The 18,116-nt window shown below is 43.3% G+C and overlaps 1 protein-coding gene across 8 annotated transcripts in view; it reads left to right on the top strand.

Moving 5' to 3' along the window:
• The first annotated feature begins 258 nt into the window (after nt 1–258).
• The window catches only part of LOC110496838 (receptor-type tyrosine-protein phosphatase U), a 269,433-nt gene continuing 251,575 nt past the window's right edge, over nt 259–18,116 (top strand). For 5 of the 8 annotated variants that reach the window (XM_036952973.1, XM_036952976.1, XM_036952974.1 and 2 more), the window contains exon 1: nt 259–461. In XM_036952973.1, coding sequence (XP_036808868.1) covers nt 389–461 — 73 coding nt within the window. In that variant the 5' untranslated portion in view covers nt 259–388. The remainder of the gene's footprint in view (nt 462–18,116) is intronic. The other 3 variants (XM_036952978.1, XM_036952977.1, XM_036952975.1) reach the window with 1 other exon arrangement.

Below are 18,116 nucleotides of genomic sequence, written 5' to 3'. Positions count from 1 at the left end.
TCGTTATGGTTATGGTTGGTTTCAATATAAAATGCTAATTAATATAAGATGTTCCACTCACACAAAATCTGTGTTTAATTTGTAGAGAAAATGTTTTTTGGGGGGGATATGATTGTGTCGCTGTAATACAAAGCTACCGCATGGCGGCGCTGTAGACCTGTATTTGACCACTTGATTGCCGGCGCTTAGTGAAGTAAGGTTTCTTTTATCGTTCTTTGCCCCTACGTCAGCTGTAGCGGCTCAAATTGCCAGTGTGTTTTGCATGGGGGTTGACTCTTTTCAGCAAGGAATTCAGTCATCAATGAGCGGACAACTTTGGAACAGTCCTGCCGCAGTCACTCACTACAAGGATTTCGTCTGATAACGGGAGCTGGACTAAAACGTTAAAATGTATAGCGGAGTGATTCTACTGATGCTGGTCGTCGGGATCTACACTGATACTATGGACCAAGGGCCAACAGGTAAAGACAATAACGTGTTTTGTTTATTGGGAGTCACGCACTGCACCGCTGCGCACCTGTGAAAGGACAGTTGGCTGGGCTGTCCGTGGCATTTGTGGGCACTGACTGGGCACATGTTTCTAAGCTGTAATAAACATGTAACCTAGTAAGTGGAAAACTAGAGTGCTATTATTCGTTTTATTTGTTTTATGTTATTGTTTTAGTCGTTGAAATTAGCCTACAAGGATATCCAATAACTACTTTTTTCATTCATTTCAAGACTGTCACTTTTTGAGTCTATGGGAAAATGAACTCTGTCGAGTTAAGTTAATTTATCTATTTTTCACAGAAGGGTCAAGTGTCACAATGTTTTGTTACCGTTGGCACGTACCGTGAAGAATTGTAAATATGTGATGGCATAACATTTCTCAGGTTGGAATAGTTTAATAACATCGCACTCAAATTCTCTGAACTGCACTCTGTAATGTTATTGTCATATAATTAAGAGATTATGATCAATCAATTAAATTTTAATATAATGTTGTTCTGGGTTGTTTTAGATTAAACTACATCGTGGGATGGGATTGTTTCTGTTAACGGTCAATTCGATTAAAACATCCGCACGTTCCTTTGTGTGTTATGATTTGATTGCTGAAAGCAAACTCGTCTATTATTTAACGCTGTCACGCACGCACGCACGCACACGAACAGTTTTTACATACGACGTCCAATGCTTTATACAGCAGTTTCATTGTCATGATACCTAATACAATGACAATGTGTGTTTTTAATTCTGTAGAGACAGGTCTGGGAGGCTTACAGCAAATTAAAATCAAATCAAATCAATGTTTATTTGTCACTTGTACCGAATACAACAGGTTTAGACCTGGCTCTAAAATAAAAGAGAGCTGCACACTCTAGGAGCTCAGATGCAAAAATTGAATTACCAACGTTTCGACAGCCAGGCTGTCTTCATCAAGGTATATTATATTATATATATTATATTATATATTATATTGTGATATAGTGATGTACTGGGCCATGCACACTACCCTCTGTAGTGCCTTGCGGTCGGAGGCCGAGCAATTGCCATACCAGGCAGTGATGCAACCAGTCTCTCGATGTTGCAGCTGTAGAACCTTTTGAGGATCTTTGAACCCATGACAAATATTTTTAGTTTCCTGAGGGGGAATAGGCTTTGTCGTGCCCTCTTCACGACTGTCTTGGTGTGTTTGGACCATTCTAGTTTGTTGGGGATGTGGACAACAAGGAACTTGAAGCTCTCAACCTGCTCCACTACAGCCCCGTCGATGAGAATGGGTGCGTGCTTTGTCCTCCTTTTCCTGTAGTCCACAATCATCTCCTTAGTCTTGGTTACATTGAGGGATAGGTTGTTACTCTGGCAGTGTGGAGTGCAATAGAGATTGCATCATCTGTGGATCTGTTTGGGCGGTATGCAAATTGGAGTGTGTCTAGGGTTTCTGGGATAATGGTGTTGATGTGAGCCATGACCAGCCTTTCAAAGCATTTCATGGCTACGGACGTGAGTGCAATGGGTCTGTAGTCATTTAAGCAGGTTGCCTTCGTGTTCTTGGGCACAGGAACTATGGTGGTCTGCTTGAAACATGTTGATATTACAGACTCAATCAATGACATGTTGAAAATGTCAGTGAAGACACCTGCCAGTTGGTCAGCACATGCCTGGATCACACGTCCTGGTAATCCGTCTGGCCCCGCAGCTTTGTGAATGTTGGTCTGTTTAAAGGTCTTACTCATGTCAGCTACGGAGAGCGTGATCACACAGTCGTCCGGAACAGCTTATACTCTCATGCATGCCTCAGTGTTGATTGCGTCGAGGCGAGCATAGAAGGGATTTAGCTCGTCTGGTAGGCTCATGTCACTGGGCAGCTCGTGGCTGTCTTTCCCTTTGTAGTCTGTAATAGTTTGCAAGCCCTGCCACGTAAGACGAGTGTCGGAGCTGGTGTAGTACCATTCAATCTTAGCCCTGAATTGACGCTTTGCCTGTTTGATGGTTCGTCGCAGGGCATAGCAGGATTTCTTATAAGCTTCCGGGTTAGAGTTCCACACCTTGAAAGTGGCAGCTCTACCCTTTAGCTCAGTGCGAATGTTGCCTGTAATACATGGCTTCTGGTTAAGGTATGTACGTACAGTCACTGTGGGGACGACGTCCTCAATGCACGTATTGCTAAAGCCATTGACTGATGTGGTGTACTTCTCAATGCCATCGGAAGAGTCCCAGAACATGTTCCAGTCTGTGTTTGCAAAACAGTCCTGTTGTTTAGCACTTCATCTACTGACCACTTTTTTATGGACCAAGTCGATGATGCATCCTGCTTTAATTTTTGCTTGTAAGCAGGAATCAGGAGGATAGAGTTGTGGTCGGATTTACCAAATGGAGGGCGAGGAAGAACTTTGTATGCATCTCTGTGTGTGGAGTACAGGTGATTTAGATTTTTTTCCCTCTGGTTGCACATTTTGACATGTTATCTATCATCTATCAATAACATGTTGATAGAAATTAGGTAGAACTGATTTAAGTTTCCCTGCATTAAAGTCTCCGGCCACTAGGAGCGACGCCTCTGGGTGAATGGTTTCCTGTTTGCTTATTTCCTTATACAGCTTTGCGGTCTTAGTGTCAGCATCTGTCTGTGGTGGTAAATAAACAGCCACGAAAAGTATAGCTGAAAACTCTCTAGGCTAGTGTGGCCTGCAATTTATCAGAAGATTCTCGTGCACCAGCTGTTGTTTACAAAAATGCAGAAATCGCCCCCCCCCTCGGGGTGTGCTGTTCTATCTTGCTGGTGCAGTGTATATCCCGCTAGCTGAATATCCATGTCATCATTCAGCCACAATTCCGTGAAACATAGGATATTATAGTTTTTGATGTCCTGTTGGTAGGATATTCATGATCGTACCTCGTCTAATTTTTTGTCCAATGACTGCACTTTGGCGAGTAATATTGACGGTAACGGCAGTTTTCCCACACGCCTTCTGAGGATCCTCACGAGGCATCCCGCTCTGTGTCCTCTGTACCTGCGTCTCTTCCTCTTGAAAACAACTGGGAAGTTGGCCATGTCGGGAGAATGTCCTGTGCGTCCTGCTTGTTGAAGAAAAAAATCTTTGTCTAATCCGAGGTGAGTGATCGCTGTCCAGATATCCAGAAGCTGTTTTTTTTGCAGTAAGATACATTTGCAGAAACATTATGTACAAAATAAGTTACAAATAACGCAAAAAACCCCCACATAATAGCACAATTGGTTGGGCGCCCGTAAAACTGCTGCCATTTCACCCGGGACCATTTTACATGTGTTGGTCGTGAACTATCTTTATCGTTTTCATTGTAGAATATACAGTTGTCTAGTTCGGAAGGAACAGGAACTTTAAAGGGAAAATTCCCCTGGAGACAATCCTGGCTCAGCTTAACCTGAGTGTTAGCAGTGAAAGTTTTTTTTTTGTAAGGCAAGGGCTTGGCCATGTCTAGATTCACTTTACATTACATAGTACTTAGTGTAATAGTGCCTCTCAATGTACTAAAATAGTGTATTTGAAACCCAGACCCTGTGGGAGCATTCTCCATGCGACAGTTGTATGTTATAAATACTCTGGCGCTGCTGGGTATCACTTACAGACAAGCCAAGTAGAACCTTTACTAGTTACTGTTATAGTATACTGCAAATAACTGGCTGTATGCATTCCCTCCATAGTAGTGTTTTCCCCTAGATTATTCTCCTGGTGGGGCCCATGTAGTCGCCTCCAAAGCAACATCCAGGCCCTCTGGCACCAAATTCAGGTGAACGCTATGATCCCTTATTGATGTCACTTGTTAAATCCACTTAATTCAGTTTAGATGAAGTGGAGGAGACAGGTTAAAAAAGGTTTTTCAAGTCTTGAGACAATTGAGACATGTATTGTGTATGTGTACTATTCAGAGGGTGAATGGGCAAGACAAAATATTTAATTGAAGAGGGTATGGTAGTAGGTGCCAGGCTCACTGGTTTGAGTGTGTCAAGAACTGCTATGCTGCTGGGTTTTACACGCTCAACAGTTTCCTGTGTGTATCAAGAATGATCCACCACCCAAAGGACATCCAACCAACTCAACAGAACTGTGGGAAGCATTGTATTCAACATGGACCAGCATCCCTGTGGAACGCTTTCGACTCCTTGTATAGTCCATGCCCCGACGAATTGAGTCTGTTTTGAGGGCAAAATGGGGTGCAACTCAATATTAGGGAAGTTGTTCCTAATGTTTTGTACAGACGGTGAAGTGACGCTTCCTGCCTCAGTGGTCTGTTTATGGTATATGTATATCTTACTGCTGAGACTGTCTGTGTCTGATTGCACTAACTCACATGGGTCTATTACTCCTCACTTCTTGCTTTTCATATAGCTTATCGAGGCTGAGCAGGGATAGTTTTCCCTATAGTTACACCTGATTGAGCAAGGTTGCTTTTCCTATAGTTATACCTGATTGAGCAGGGCTTGCTTTTCCTATAGTTATACCTGATTGAGCAGAGCTTCATTTCCTATAGTTGCATGGTGCACCCCCTGAGTGCTACCTGATTGAGTAGTTTTGCTGTTGTAAAAGCATTCCTTGTCAGATCACTGCATAGCAGCACCCGTTTGTGTGTGTGTGTGTGTGTGTGTGTGTGTTGCTTGGAGGAGTTATAGTAGTAGAGTAGGTAATTTAATCTGGCAGGACCCTATGTTTCCAACTCTCTCCCAGTACTGACATGCAGTCAGTGTGAAACACACTGTGATTGGGGGTGTAGAGGGTGAACGTGGGAAGGGAAACCACATGAGAACACACTGATGGGAGAAGGTGGGTGGGCGCCAGGCTTGGGGTTATACCAAGGACGAGGGGATAGAAGTGTTGGCTGTGCTGGATACTGTGGTGTGGATCGGACAGATCTTTCATCATACAGAAAATGGTTCAACACTCACAAAGCTCTCTTGGGGAACACAGCTTGGAAAGGAGAACATGGGAGCACAAACACACACAGAGAGACGAGGGATGGAAGTTTCTCGGATTGGTCTATCACATATTATGACCAGCCGGGCTACCTTGTTATATTTTTAGGCTTTTCTTTGCTGAACTGTACTCTTTCTTCCATCCATATGAAGAATTTCATCTGTCTAGCTCTGACTCTTCTTCACCTGACTAGAGAGAGAGAGAGAGAAGTCACTTTTTTAAATTAGACAGCTTTAATGGACAGACGGCTTTAAGACATCTTTAGACATGGACCGCCTTCTTCCCTCCCTCAAACGGACGGGTCAACACACGCTGAGAGAAACGGCCTCACTGCGAAGCAGTCAAGCAGACAGATAGAATGACTCACCAAAGCTTTCCCTATTACCCGACCACACACAGTTTAATTGCCACAACGTTTAGCACTTCTGCATATAGTTCTAAGGTTCGTCATTCAGGTTGCGACCCAACATACAGTACACCATTCCCATTCAAGGGTTGTATTACTGCTATGAAATAACACAAATGGAATTATTTATTGACCAAAAAAGTGTTAAATAAATCAAAATAGATTTTATATTTTGTCCTGATGAAAAACAAATTATAGTCCCACTAAGCGCAAACCAGAATTGATGGTGTATAACTGCAGAATGCTGTGTCACCACCAGAAAAGCACCATCACACCACCTCCTCCATGCTTCACAGTGAGAACCACACATGCAGAGATCATCTGTTCAACTACTCTGCGTCTCACAAAGACACGGTGGTTAGAACCACATATCACAAAATTTAGACAGATTTCCACGGGTCTATTGTCCATTGCTTGTGTTTCTTGGTCCAATCAATTATCTTCTTTTATTAGTTTCCTTTAGTAGTGGTTTCTTTGCAGCAATTCGACCATGAAGGCCTGATTCACACAGTCTCCTCTGAACAGTTGATGTTTAGATGTGTATGTTACTTGAACTCTGTGAAGCATTTATTTGGGCTGCAATCTCAGGTGCAGTTAACTCTAATGAACTTATCCTCTGAAGCGGAGATATCTCTTTGTCTTCCTTTCTTGTGGCGGTCCTCATGAGAGCCAGTTTCAGCATAGCGCTTGATGGGTTTTGCGACTTCACTTGAAGAAATGTTCCATATTGACTGACCTTCATGTCTTAAAGTAATGATGGATTGTCCTTTCTTTTTGCTTATTCGAGCGGTTCCTGCCATAATATGGACTTGGTCTTTCACCAAATAGGGCTATATACCACCCCTACCTTGTCACAACAAAATTGATTGGCTCAAACGTATTAAGAAGGAAAGAAATTCCACATATGAACTTTTAACAAGGCACACCTGTTAATTGAAATCCATTCCAGGTGACTACCTCATAAAGTTGGTTGAGAGAATGCAAAGTGTGCAAAGCTGTCATCAAGGCAAATGGTGGCTATTTGAAGAACCTCAAATATAAAATATATTTTGATTTGTTAATAAAATTTTTGATTCCTACATGACTCCATATGTGTTATTTCATAGTTTTGAAGTCTTCACGATTATTCTAAAATGTAGAAAATAGTAGGAATAAAGAAAGAAAGAAAAAACCCTTGAATGAGTAGGTGTGTCCAAACGTTTGACTGGTACTGTATTTATTGGCAATGCTGCAGCTGTGGCTTTTTGCAGCCGGTTTGCTTGACATTTAATCACCAGAGTTGAGGACCTTTGTGGTGGCCTCTGAAACATTCCATCAGTTCAGCTGGACATAGGCATAGGACCTGGCAAAGCTCTGCTGCCTTTTGTATAGGACTTCTCTGAGTCACTCAAATATATATTTTATTTATCCTTTTGTCTGAAGGTGATTTCCTCTTATCGTTCCCGGTAGGGGCTGGGTCTCGACAGTGGGGATGTTTGGGAGAGAAGTATATTCTCTCATAGGGCGCTGAGCTGATTGGTAGAATGGAGGAAGTGTGAGGAGAAGAGATGCAAGGAGTGTGAGGAGGGGAGAGATGGAGTAAAGCTGTGTTGTTCCTGACAGACGTTAATGTCCCAGCCTCCCAGTTAAATACCACTGTTCTCTATAGTCCCTAAAAGCATCTCAGTCCGTCAGTGGATGGCACTTTCACTGTGTGTGTGTGTTTGTGTGTGTTTGGATCAAACAGCCAAGGAATTGGCGAGTTTTCACATGATGTTGTTATTTTATTTCTGTCTGTCCAGCAGGGAACTTGAAACAGACCTTTTTACTGTCAAATTCAGCAATAAAACACTGACTGGCAGGGATGTTCACTGTGAGTGTGAGTTTGAAAGAGAGAATGTGTGTGTGAGTGTTAGAGAGAAAGAGAGAGGGAGAGAGTGTGTGTTTGTGTGCACTACAAGGGGCCGACCTGTCAGCTTTGTGTGCTCACTTTCAGAAGTATCCTTTAGAGTTTGAGCTTTTCACAGACAGGTAGACCGCCAGACAGTGGTTCAGCTAGTCAGAGACAGGGAGGTCTCTCGGTCACGGAGGTGGTCGTCAGTTAGACCTGTTGTCATATCATCACGGTGCCTCGCCTCGTCTCTGACGCTGATCGCCCACGACCGCTCCTCGCGTTCACCTGCCATCGCCATGACACCCATCACCACCACACTCCCTAAACGGAGCTGACAGCATTCCCCGACCGCTCGACGCCCCCGACCTGCAGGGGCCAATGTTAACAGGAAGGAGGGGGATCCTGTCTCAGCTCTGTTCATCTGTCGCTGTGCTTCTCCAGGTGGTAGCTAGCTAACTGATGTGTTGCTGAGTCCCTGAACACCACCAGGCCACCATGTTAGACAGATGGCTGTGTGTCAATTAGCCCAACACTACCTGTCTGATTTTTTTAAAGCGTTTCAAAATGTGGGGTATGACGCGCTTACTTAACACAAGAAGAAAAAACAACTCTGAATCTGTAGTCAACTTAGTGATCCAGATAGCCATGGTCAGTTATTTGTTTCTGTGACGCCTGCATTCAGACAAACAACTGACTGGAAGATCAGATTTCAAGTTAATAGACTATGTTAGAGTTTACACTTCCTCTTCCAATGACCTGTGGGGAGGTCAAAATAATGAAAAAACGATCTACCAAATAATTTCATTTTAAAATGTTGATTAATTCTCCTTGCAAAAATCATTCACCTGATGATGATATATGTATTTTTATTTTGCTAACGTATGATGTGGATCCCTGGGTTGCCGGTTTGCCTGGGTGGGGGTCCCTGGGCAAGAACAGGTAGGAAACCCCTGAGCTAGAGGATATAGGGGCTATAATGTTGGCAGGTGTGGGTACACAGCACCTGGAGAGTCAATACACTGAGGCATCATTACAGCACAGAATCTCTCTCTCTCTCTCTCTCTCTCTCTCTCTCTCTCTCTCTCTCTCTCTCTCTCTCTCTCTCTCTCTCTCTCTCTCTCTCTCTCTCTCTCTCTCTCTCTCTCTCTCTCTCTCTTATATATATATATATATAGTGCATTACTTTTGACATGGGCATATTGGGAGTTGAGTGCACACATTTTGTTGTGTCTCTAATCAAGAGTCTGGCAAGTGTCACTTTTGTCCAACAAACACATTCGTAAGAACTAACTAATTGAAATTCCACATCAGTCCAAATCATTCATATTCTTTATGGGTTTTGTTAGGGATCATTTGCTCAGACTGATGGAGAAGAAATCACTGCCAATATGATTAAAAGGATCACTTTGGAGCTACACAGCAGAAGGGTGAGAGAGTTTTAGTGTCTGTCATCTGTTTATTTGGAGTGGCTGTGGGGGTGTAGATGTAGTAGGATGCTACCACAGATAGAACAATGAGACGGATGTGTAAATGTGAAGCATCCGGTTGGCATTACCACTCACTACCAAATATGGTAGTGAGAGGAAACCTACTGGCGGCAGTGAGAGAAGATGGAACGAGATGGATTTTGCCCGACATTATGCACATTTGATCATTTGATCTCAATACAGTTTTCTGTTCTAGAATCTAGAATCTGTTATGAACAGAGTGGACTAAGTTTTGTGGACTTTACCCTTTGCAAAAGTGTTTTTTAAATTGCACCGTTTGGAAGGAGTGCAAAGGTGAATTGAGTTATTGCACATGCACACTTCACAGAGTAGGCGTTCACTAATGGAAATATGCAGATGTATACTAGAATGCGCCAACAGGACATCACTAGCTCGTGCTTGGCTCTGCCCACCTCCTTGCTTGTTCTACCCACTTTGACTCATTTGTTCCCATTGGAAACGACAACCTGTGGTCTATCTTGGTTTAGTTATAAAAATCTTTGATGCTACCTGAGAGGAGATATACACCACAGACAACAACTCTGCTGGGATGTCTGTCCATTAAGTGTCAGTAGTTCTGATGTGATGTGATCTCTGTCCATTTAGCATCTCCCAGAACTGCCACCTGCTCTCTGATTGCTTCTGTCAGATACCACTTGCTCCGCTAAAGCCATGAATAGTTCTTTATGAATATTCCTCACCTCACCTCTATCTGAATGTATGTTTACGTCGTTGCTCAGCCAAGTATCTCTAATGATAATTCGCTAGGCATCAAACTGCCAGTCTGGCCTGACCTGCCCACCACTCTGATTGATGACAGTTGAAGTTGATGCTGGCATTGACAGCGACTGAAAATAACAGAAAAAAAGACTGGTGAGTTGTCCTGATTCCTGCTGTGTGCAGCTGTAACCATGGCAATGGAATCAGCAGCAAAGTCCCTGGGTCAAAGTTTACTTGCATGATATGTTCTGGCAGCACTGGCAGAGTGTCAACGACTGTCTTTGAAGATGGAGATGACAGTTGGACCAATCCCACGGAACAAAAACATCCCTCTCGAGTTGCTACTTTATGAGTTTCGCCCATAGCTTTGGGGTAAATAATTGGAAGAGGGCCACAAGAAGCAATTTCTTATCATTTTCCTTTTCAGTTCTTTCTCTTCTGTTTCCCTATCTTACCCTTTCTCCTTCACCACCTCCTCCCCTCCCTTATCTGCATTTCTTTCACTTTTTATCCCTCCCTCTCCCTCTCCCATCATATTCAAATAATAATCCCTGTTGTAATGAATGTGTTGGAAGATGTACTACTGACTATATCCTGCACTCTTAATGATAACCGCCTCTGTTATAGCATGACCTTATAAAGGCCCCCTCTTCAATAAGGAACTGGACCTAAGGGAGGGCTGGGTCCCCTGGCTGCTGTAGAAGATATTAAAGTTTCCAAAGTACTTGTTTAGAGTTATCAAACCTCAGGGCTTTGGAGTGTCCCTGTGCAGAGCTGTAGAGAGATATTAAAAGTTTGGATGGGAAAACTTGAGATGTTATGAAATCCTGGAAGGACCATTCAGTGTGTCCTTATGTTGCACACACACACACGCACAGACACACACACTGAACTAAACACCAGGTACCACACACACACACAGATCTCACAAGGGCACTGCAGATGGTGTGAGAGTTTTGACCCCCTGATCAGTATGGCTGTCTCTGCAGCTAGGTGTGTGTTTTTGAGGCACCATGTGTTTGGTGTTTAGTTCAGAGGTCGAGGGGATACACACCTGGGCAGTGAGCTAGAGGAGGAGTTTTCAAACTTTGGTCTGCCGAGGTAGAAAAGTATTAGGCGGGCTGTTTAAGTGGTAAGATAAAACATGGAAAAACTGTTAGTGTCAATTTAAATTACTAAAACCAGATAGAAAGCATGCAGAAAAGATATTGCACTATATCATTTTTTAATAATATCATATTTGAGAACTAACAATGAAATAAAAGCTAGAAAGTCAGGGAGAATCAAATTACAAAAACCGGGCATTCAGGGCACATGGCCATTTTGTTATGTTTGAGCAATGAAACACAGCGTTAGTCATGACAAAATGCATAGAATAGCAGGAAATAAGCTGTAAAACTGTGAACAGTGTATAATTGATGGAGATTAGCTTTAAAACTGCAACATTTTCTCCCAGAATCAATGGGAAAATGTTGTAGAATCACAGAAAATTTGCTTAATAAGAGCAAAATGTTCCCTATGCCGCGAAGATATGTTTCTAGCTAAAAGACTATGTTAGAGTTCCAATGACCTTTCATTTTAAATGTTGATTACTTCTCCTTGCCACTATCATTCACCTGATGATAATATACAGTTGAAGTTGGAAGTTTACATACTCTTAGGTTGGAGTCATTAAAACTAGTTTTTCAACCACTCCACAAATTTGCTAACAAACTATACTTTTGGAAAGTCGGTTAGGACATCTACTTTGTGCAAGTAATTTTTCCAACAATTGTTTACATACATATTATTTCACTTATAATTCACTGTATCACAATTCCAGTGGGTCAGAAGTTTACATACACTAAGTTGACTGTGCCTTTAAACAGCATGGAAAATTCCAGAAAATTATGTCATGGCTTTAGAAGCTTCTGATAGGCTAATTGACATTTGAGTCAATTGGAGGTGTAACTGTGGATGTATTTCAAGGCCTACCTTCAAACTCAGTGCCTCTTTGCTTGACATCATGGGAAAATAAAAAAAAATCAGCCAAGACCTCAGAAAAAAAAATTGTGGATCACCACAAGTCTGGTTCATCCTTGGGGGAAATTTCCAAACACACACATGCCTGCCCCATATGTAAGGCCCTCAGTGTGCAGAACACTTATCAGCCATGCCTGCCCAATATGTAAGGCCCTCAATGTGCAGAACACGTATCAGGCATGCCTGCCCCATATGTAAGGCCCTCAATGTGCAGAACACTTATCAGCCATGCCTGCCCCATATGTAAGGCCCTCAATGTGCAGAACACTTATCAGCCATGCCTGCCCCATATGTAAGGCCCTCTTTGAGTTGTTGCTGGTCCCTCTTTACTTCCTTGGCCGTGTCATGGGACCTACACCTACAATTGGCACACTCCATTGAAGCAGCTTCTGTAATTGCATCCAGTGTCACCAAAGTGCTGTCAAACCACAATTTGTTCATCAAATTTGATATAGCAGTGGCTCCCCCTCATTAAATGTGGCTACTGCCATACTGGCTGCTCCGTCAGTACGGCTTTTGCACACGAAGACAGTTTTGGGGCATCGCTACCATATTACAGAGTTCAGACATTCATTTGAATTCTGGGTTCCTCCGTTCTACATTCTTTTGAGGAGGTTATCATTTGACATCCTATGATATACAGGTACCATTTTATGTGCAACCTCTCTATTAAAATGTATGGCCTCCATGGTTTTTGTGACTGAGAGGATCTTCACTAATTTCTAGGGCTCGCTGGCACCAGCACCAATGCACACACCTATCCCGTAGTTGGAAGTGAATCTTCTCTTGTGCCAAGTGCTATCGAAGGATGCATGAATGTCTATGAGGGTATCCTCATCCTCCTTCAGCAACTCTGCTATGTCTACATTACAGTCATAACTGCAGGACTAAATATCAGCATGGTATCCTACATAAATATTAGCATATCAGCATGGTTTTACTTTATGCAAAGCTAATTTCTCACTAATCACATTAGGCTACAGCCATATGACAGTGTAGGTCTATGTTACAGTCTCATTGTATAGTTATGCTTTCTTATCACTCTGTTTTATTAACTTTGAATACATTTTCTTGAGCAAAGAAATACATATTATTTACACACATCAAGTCACCTGACAACATTGGGCCACTCTCCCTTTTTATTTAACTGTCATTCTCCTGTCATGTCTCTGATATGAGCTGAGAAGCAAGGAAGCAATCCCTAGGACTTTGCTTATTTTCTTTAGAGCTGCATAACCAAGTACAAGTTCATGGGCGAGAAGGAATATCCTCACATGTATATCAAATGCATCATCACCCCTGGAGCACTCCTGCAGCCTGGAGGAAGTGTAAACACTCCTCCTAAATTCATCATGATCACCTTCATAGTCTGCACATTCTATCATGACAGAATTACAGAATCACTGGTTGGTGGTGTCTATGGTGATTTTCGGTCCAGTGTTTAGACGCTTAGGGCAAATCAAATCATGTACAAGTTGGTTTATTTGTGACAAGTGGAATAAAAGCCACTGTTGGCTGTCTGCTGTCTGCTTGGCCGCTGCTAGTTGTCATCTTCATCTCAACTCATTTGCGTCTCAACGCGCTGCTTCTGGCTACCTCCTGCACTGCCACTGCCTCGATCGGCTGATCAGGCACATTTTTTTATTTAATTCACTGCTTTTCTCGCATCGGCTTACTGAGATCGCCTATTTTTATTCACATACTGTAGGTATATTCTTTGCGATTTTCTCATTTGTCTCTCTTTACGCAGATTCTTCGCGGGAGATATTTTCAAACAAGGATGTGCTGCGCGGCATGTGAGGCATTTTAACCAATCAGGTTGCTGAAAACGGCCTTTAAATGCCAGTAACCAATCAGATGTCAGTAAATTACTAATCTTTCAGCACGATGCACCACGTCTACAAAGGATATGGCCATGTATGGATTAGCTAATCACATGCTCCGGAAAACAAGCTTTTGAATGATATATGATTCAACTTCTACATTTATGGTAGGTGTAGTTGATGGAGTTGGGATAAAGTGATACAAATGAAGTATTTATATACATTATTGCCGATATATTTGTATAATTTATGATAGTATGAAAGTTATAGTTGCAAAATATCCCAACATGGGATGCATGGGATGACAGATGGAAGCAAAATCAAAATTTTTGACTGTGGTGCCTGGCCTTAAGGATGGGACCCGTTTTTGCAAATGACATACCCAAACCTAACTGCCTGTAGTTCAGGACCTGAAGCAAGGATATGCATATTCTTGATACCATTTGAGGAAGGACACACTGAAGTTTGTGGAAATGTGAAATTAACGTAGGAGAATATAACACATTACATCTGGTACCAGATGTGTGAATTGCTTTATTTCTAATGCAAGAGAAAGACCATAATATAATATTGCAGTTTAGGCGCAATTTAGACTTTGGCCACTAGATGGCAGCAGTCCATGTGCAAAGTGTCAGACTGATCCAGTGAAGCCTTTCAAAAATCCAAACATTTTGTATCAAGTCTGCCCAAATTTGCCAAATTGGTCAATTGATACATTTAAGTACATAACTATAGAGAACATACAAAAATAATATGGTAATACACATTTTTAAGTTTACACCCTCCCAGGAAAGTCATACATGATGGAAAATTAGCTTCCCTACAGAAAAGACACTATCCTTCACACATCTAGATGGCCGGGCGGTGTGGGTGTGGGGCCAGAAACAGCAGGGGTTCAAAGTTTAGAACACAGTTCCTATATTATATATTATAATTGATTTTATCAAACAAAACTACGCTAGCGTTTTATCTCTGGGACCCTCAGGATGACAAATCAGAGCAAGATTACTGAATGTAAGTACATAAGCGGTGAATGTATCAAACCAGTTGTGGTGATAAAAGTGTTGTTGTTGTGCACTCTCCTCAAACAATAGCGTGGTATTTTTTCACTGTAATAGCTACTGTAAATCGGATAATCCAGTTAGATTAACAATAATTTAAGTTTTCTGCCCATATAAGACATGTCTATGTCCTGGGAAATGTTATTGTTACTGACAACGTCATGCTAATCAGCTCAAATGTCCCGTTGGAAGGACACCTATCGCGTAGAGGATAACAAAGCCATCACCTACAGAGAGATGAAACTGGAGAAGAGTCCCCTAGGCAAACACAAACAGACCCCACAGAGCCTCAGGACAGCAACACAATTAGACCCAACCAAATCATGATAAAAAGGGTAATTACTTGACACTTTGGAAAGATTTAACAAAGAAAACTGAGCAAAAATAATGCTATTTGGACCTAAACAGACAGTACACCGTGGCAGAATACCTGTGACTGACCGAAAATTAAGGAACACTTTGACTATGTACAGACTCAGTGAGTAAAGCCTTGCTATTGAGGGGGGCTGCTGTAGGCAGACCTTGCTCTCAAGAGAAGACAAGCTATGTGCACACTGCCCACAAAGTGAGGTGGAAACTAACCTCCTGCCAAATGTTGGGCACTCATCCCAAACCATCTCAATTGGGTTGAGGTCAGGTGATTGTGGAGGCCAGGTCATCTGAACTACATCACTCTCCTTCGTGGTCAAATAGCCCTTACACAGCCTGGAGGTGTGTTGGGTCATTGTCCTGTTGAAAAATAAATTATAGTCCCACTAAGCCCAAACCAGATAGGATGGCGTATCGCTGCAGAATGCTGTGATAGAATTCAAGGCACACTTAACAAGCATGGCTAAGTAAATCACAGACAGTGTCACCAGCAAAACACCCCCACAACATCCTCCTCCTTGCTTCACACAGGGAACCCCACAGGCGGAGATAATCTGTTCACCTTCTATGCTTCTTACAAAGACACGGCGGTTGGAACCAAAAATCTAAAATTTGGATTTATCAGACCAAAGGACAGATTTCCACCTGTCTAATGTCCATTGCTCTTGTTTCTTGGCCCAAGCAAGTCTCTTCTTCTTACTGGTGTCCGGTAGCAGTGGTTTCTTTGCAGCAATTCCATCATGATGTCCTTGCCGTGTCTGAATCCTGGCTCAGGAAGGCCACCAAAAATTCTGAGATTTCCATACCCAACTATAACATCTTCCGTCAAGATAGAACTGCCAAAGGAGGAGGAGTTGCAGTCTACTGCAGAGATAGCCTGCAAAGTAATGTCATACTTTCCAGGTCCATACCCAAACAGTTCGAACTACTAATTTTGAAAATTACTCTCTCCAGAAATAAGTCTCTCACTGTTGCCGCCTGCTACCGACCCCCCTCAGCTCCCAGCTGTGCCCTGGACACCATTTGTGAATTGATCGCCCCCCATCTAGCTTCAGAGTTTGTTCTGTTAGGTGACCTAAACTGGGATATGCTTAACACCCCGGCAGTCCTACAATCTAAGCTAGATGCCCTCAATCTCACTCAAATCATCAAGGAACCCACCAGGTACAACCCTAACTCTGTAAACAAGGGCACCCTCATTGACGTCATCCTGACCAACTGGCCCTCCAAATACACCTCCGCTGTCTTCAACCAGGATCTCAGCGATCACTGCCTCATTGCCTGTATCCGCTATGGAGCCGCAGTCAAACGACCACCCCTCATCACTGTCAAACGCTCCCTAAAACACTTCTGTGAGCAGGCCTTTCTAATCGACCTGGCCCGGGTATCCTGGAAGGACATTGACCTCATCCCGTCAGTTGAGGATGCCTGGTCTTTCTTTAAAAGTAACTTCCTCACCATTTTAGATAAGCATGCTCCGTTCAAAAAATGCAGAACTAAGAACAGATATAGCCCCTGGTTCACTCCAGACCTGACTGCCCTCGACCAGCACAAAAACATCCTGTGGCGGACTGCACTAACATCGAACAGTCCCCGCGATATGCAACTGTTCAGGGAAGTCAGGAACCAATACACACAGTCAGTCAGGAAAGCTAAAGCCAACTTCTTCAGGCAGAAGTTTGCATCTTGTAGCTCCAACTCCAAAAAGTTCTGGGACACTGTGAAGTCCATGGAGAACAAGAGCACCTCCTCCCAGCTGCCCACTGCACTGAGGCTAGGTAACACGGTCACCACCGATAAATCCATGATTATCGAAAACTTCAACAAGCATTTCTCAACGGCTGGCCATGCCTTCCGCCTGGCTACTCCAACCTCGTCCAACAGCTCCCCCCCCCCCGCAGCTACTCGCCCAAGCCTCTCCAGGTTCTCCTTTACCCAAATCCAGATAGCAGATGTTCTGAAAGAGCTGCAAAACCTGGACCCGTACAAATCAGCTGGGCTTGACAATCTGGACCCTCTATTCCTGAAACTATCCGCCGCCATTGTCGCAACCCCTATTACCAGCCTGTTCAACCTCTCTTTCATATCGTCTGAGATCCCCAAGGATTGGAAAGCTGCCGCAGTCATCCCCCTCTTCAAAGGGGGCGACACCCTGGACCCAAACTGTTACAGACCAATATCCATCCTGCCCTGCCTATCTAAGGTCTTCGAAAGCCAAGTCAACAAACAGATCACTGACCATCTTGAATCCCACCGTACCTTCTCCGCTGTGCAATCTGGTTTCCGAGCCGGTCACGGGTGTACCTCAGCCACGCTCAAGGTACTAAACGATATCATAACCGCCATCGATAAAAGACAGTACTGTGCAGCCGTCTTCATAGACCTTGCCAAGGCTTTCGACTCTGTCAATCACCGTATTCTTATCGGCAGACTCAGTAGCCTCGGTTTTTCGGATGACTGCCTTGCCTGGTTCACCAATTACTTTGCAGACAGAGTTCAGTGTGTCAAATCGGAGGGCATGCTGTCCGGTCCTCTGGCAGTCTCTATGGGGGTGCCACAGGGTTCAATTCTCGGGCCGACTCTTTTCTCTGTATATATCAATGATGTTTCTCATGCTGCGGGCGATTCCCTGATCCACCTCTACGCAGACGACACCATTCTATATACTTCCGGCCCGTCCTTGGACACTGTGCTATCTAACCTCCAAACGAGCTTCAATGCCATACAGCACTCCTTCCGTGGCCTCCAACTGCTCTTAAACGCTAGTAAAACCAAATGCATGCTTTTCAACCGTTCGCTGCCTGCACCCGCACACCTGACCAGCATCACCACCCTGGATGGTTCCGACCTTGAATATGTGGACATCTATAAGTACCTAGGTGTCTGGCTAGACTCTAAACTCTCCTTCCAGACCCATATCAAA

This window comes from Oncorhynchus mykiss, chromosome 18 (assembly GCF_013265735.2).
Source record: "Oncorhynchus mykiss isolate Arlee chromosome 18, USDA_OmykA_1.1, whole genome shotgun sequence".
NCBI classification, from domain to species: Eukaryota; Metazoa; Chordata; class Actinopteri; order Salmoniformes; family Salmonidae; genus Oncorhynchus; species Oncorhynchus mykiss.
Note: the sequence above shows the minus strand (reverse complement) of the source record. Positions and strands in the feature narration are given on the sequence as shown.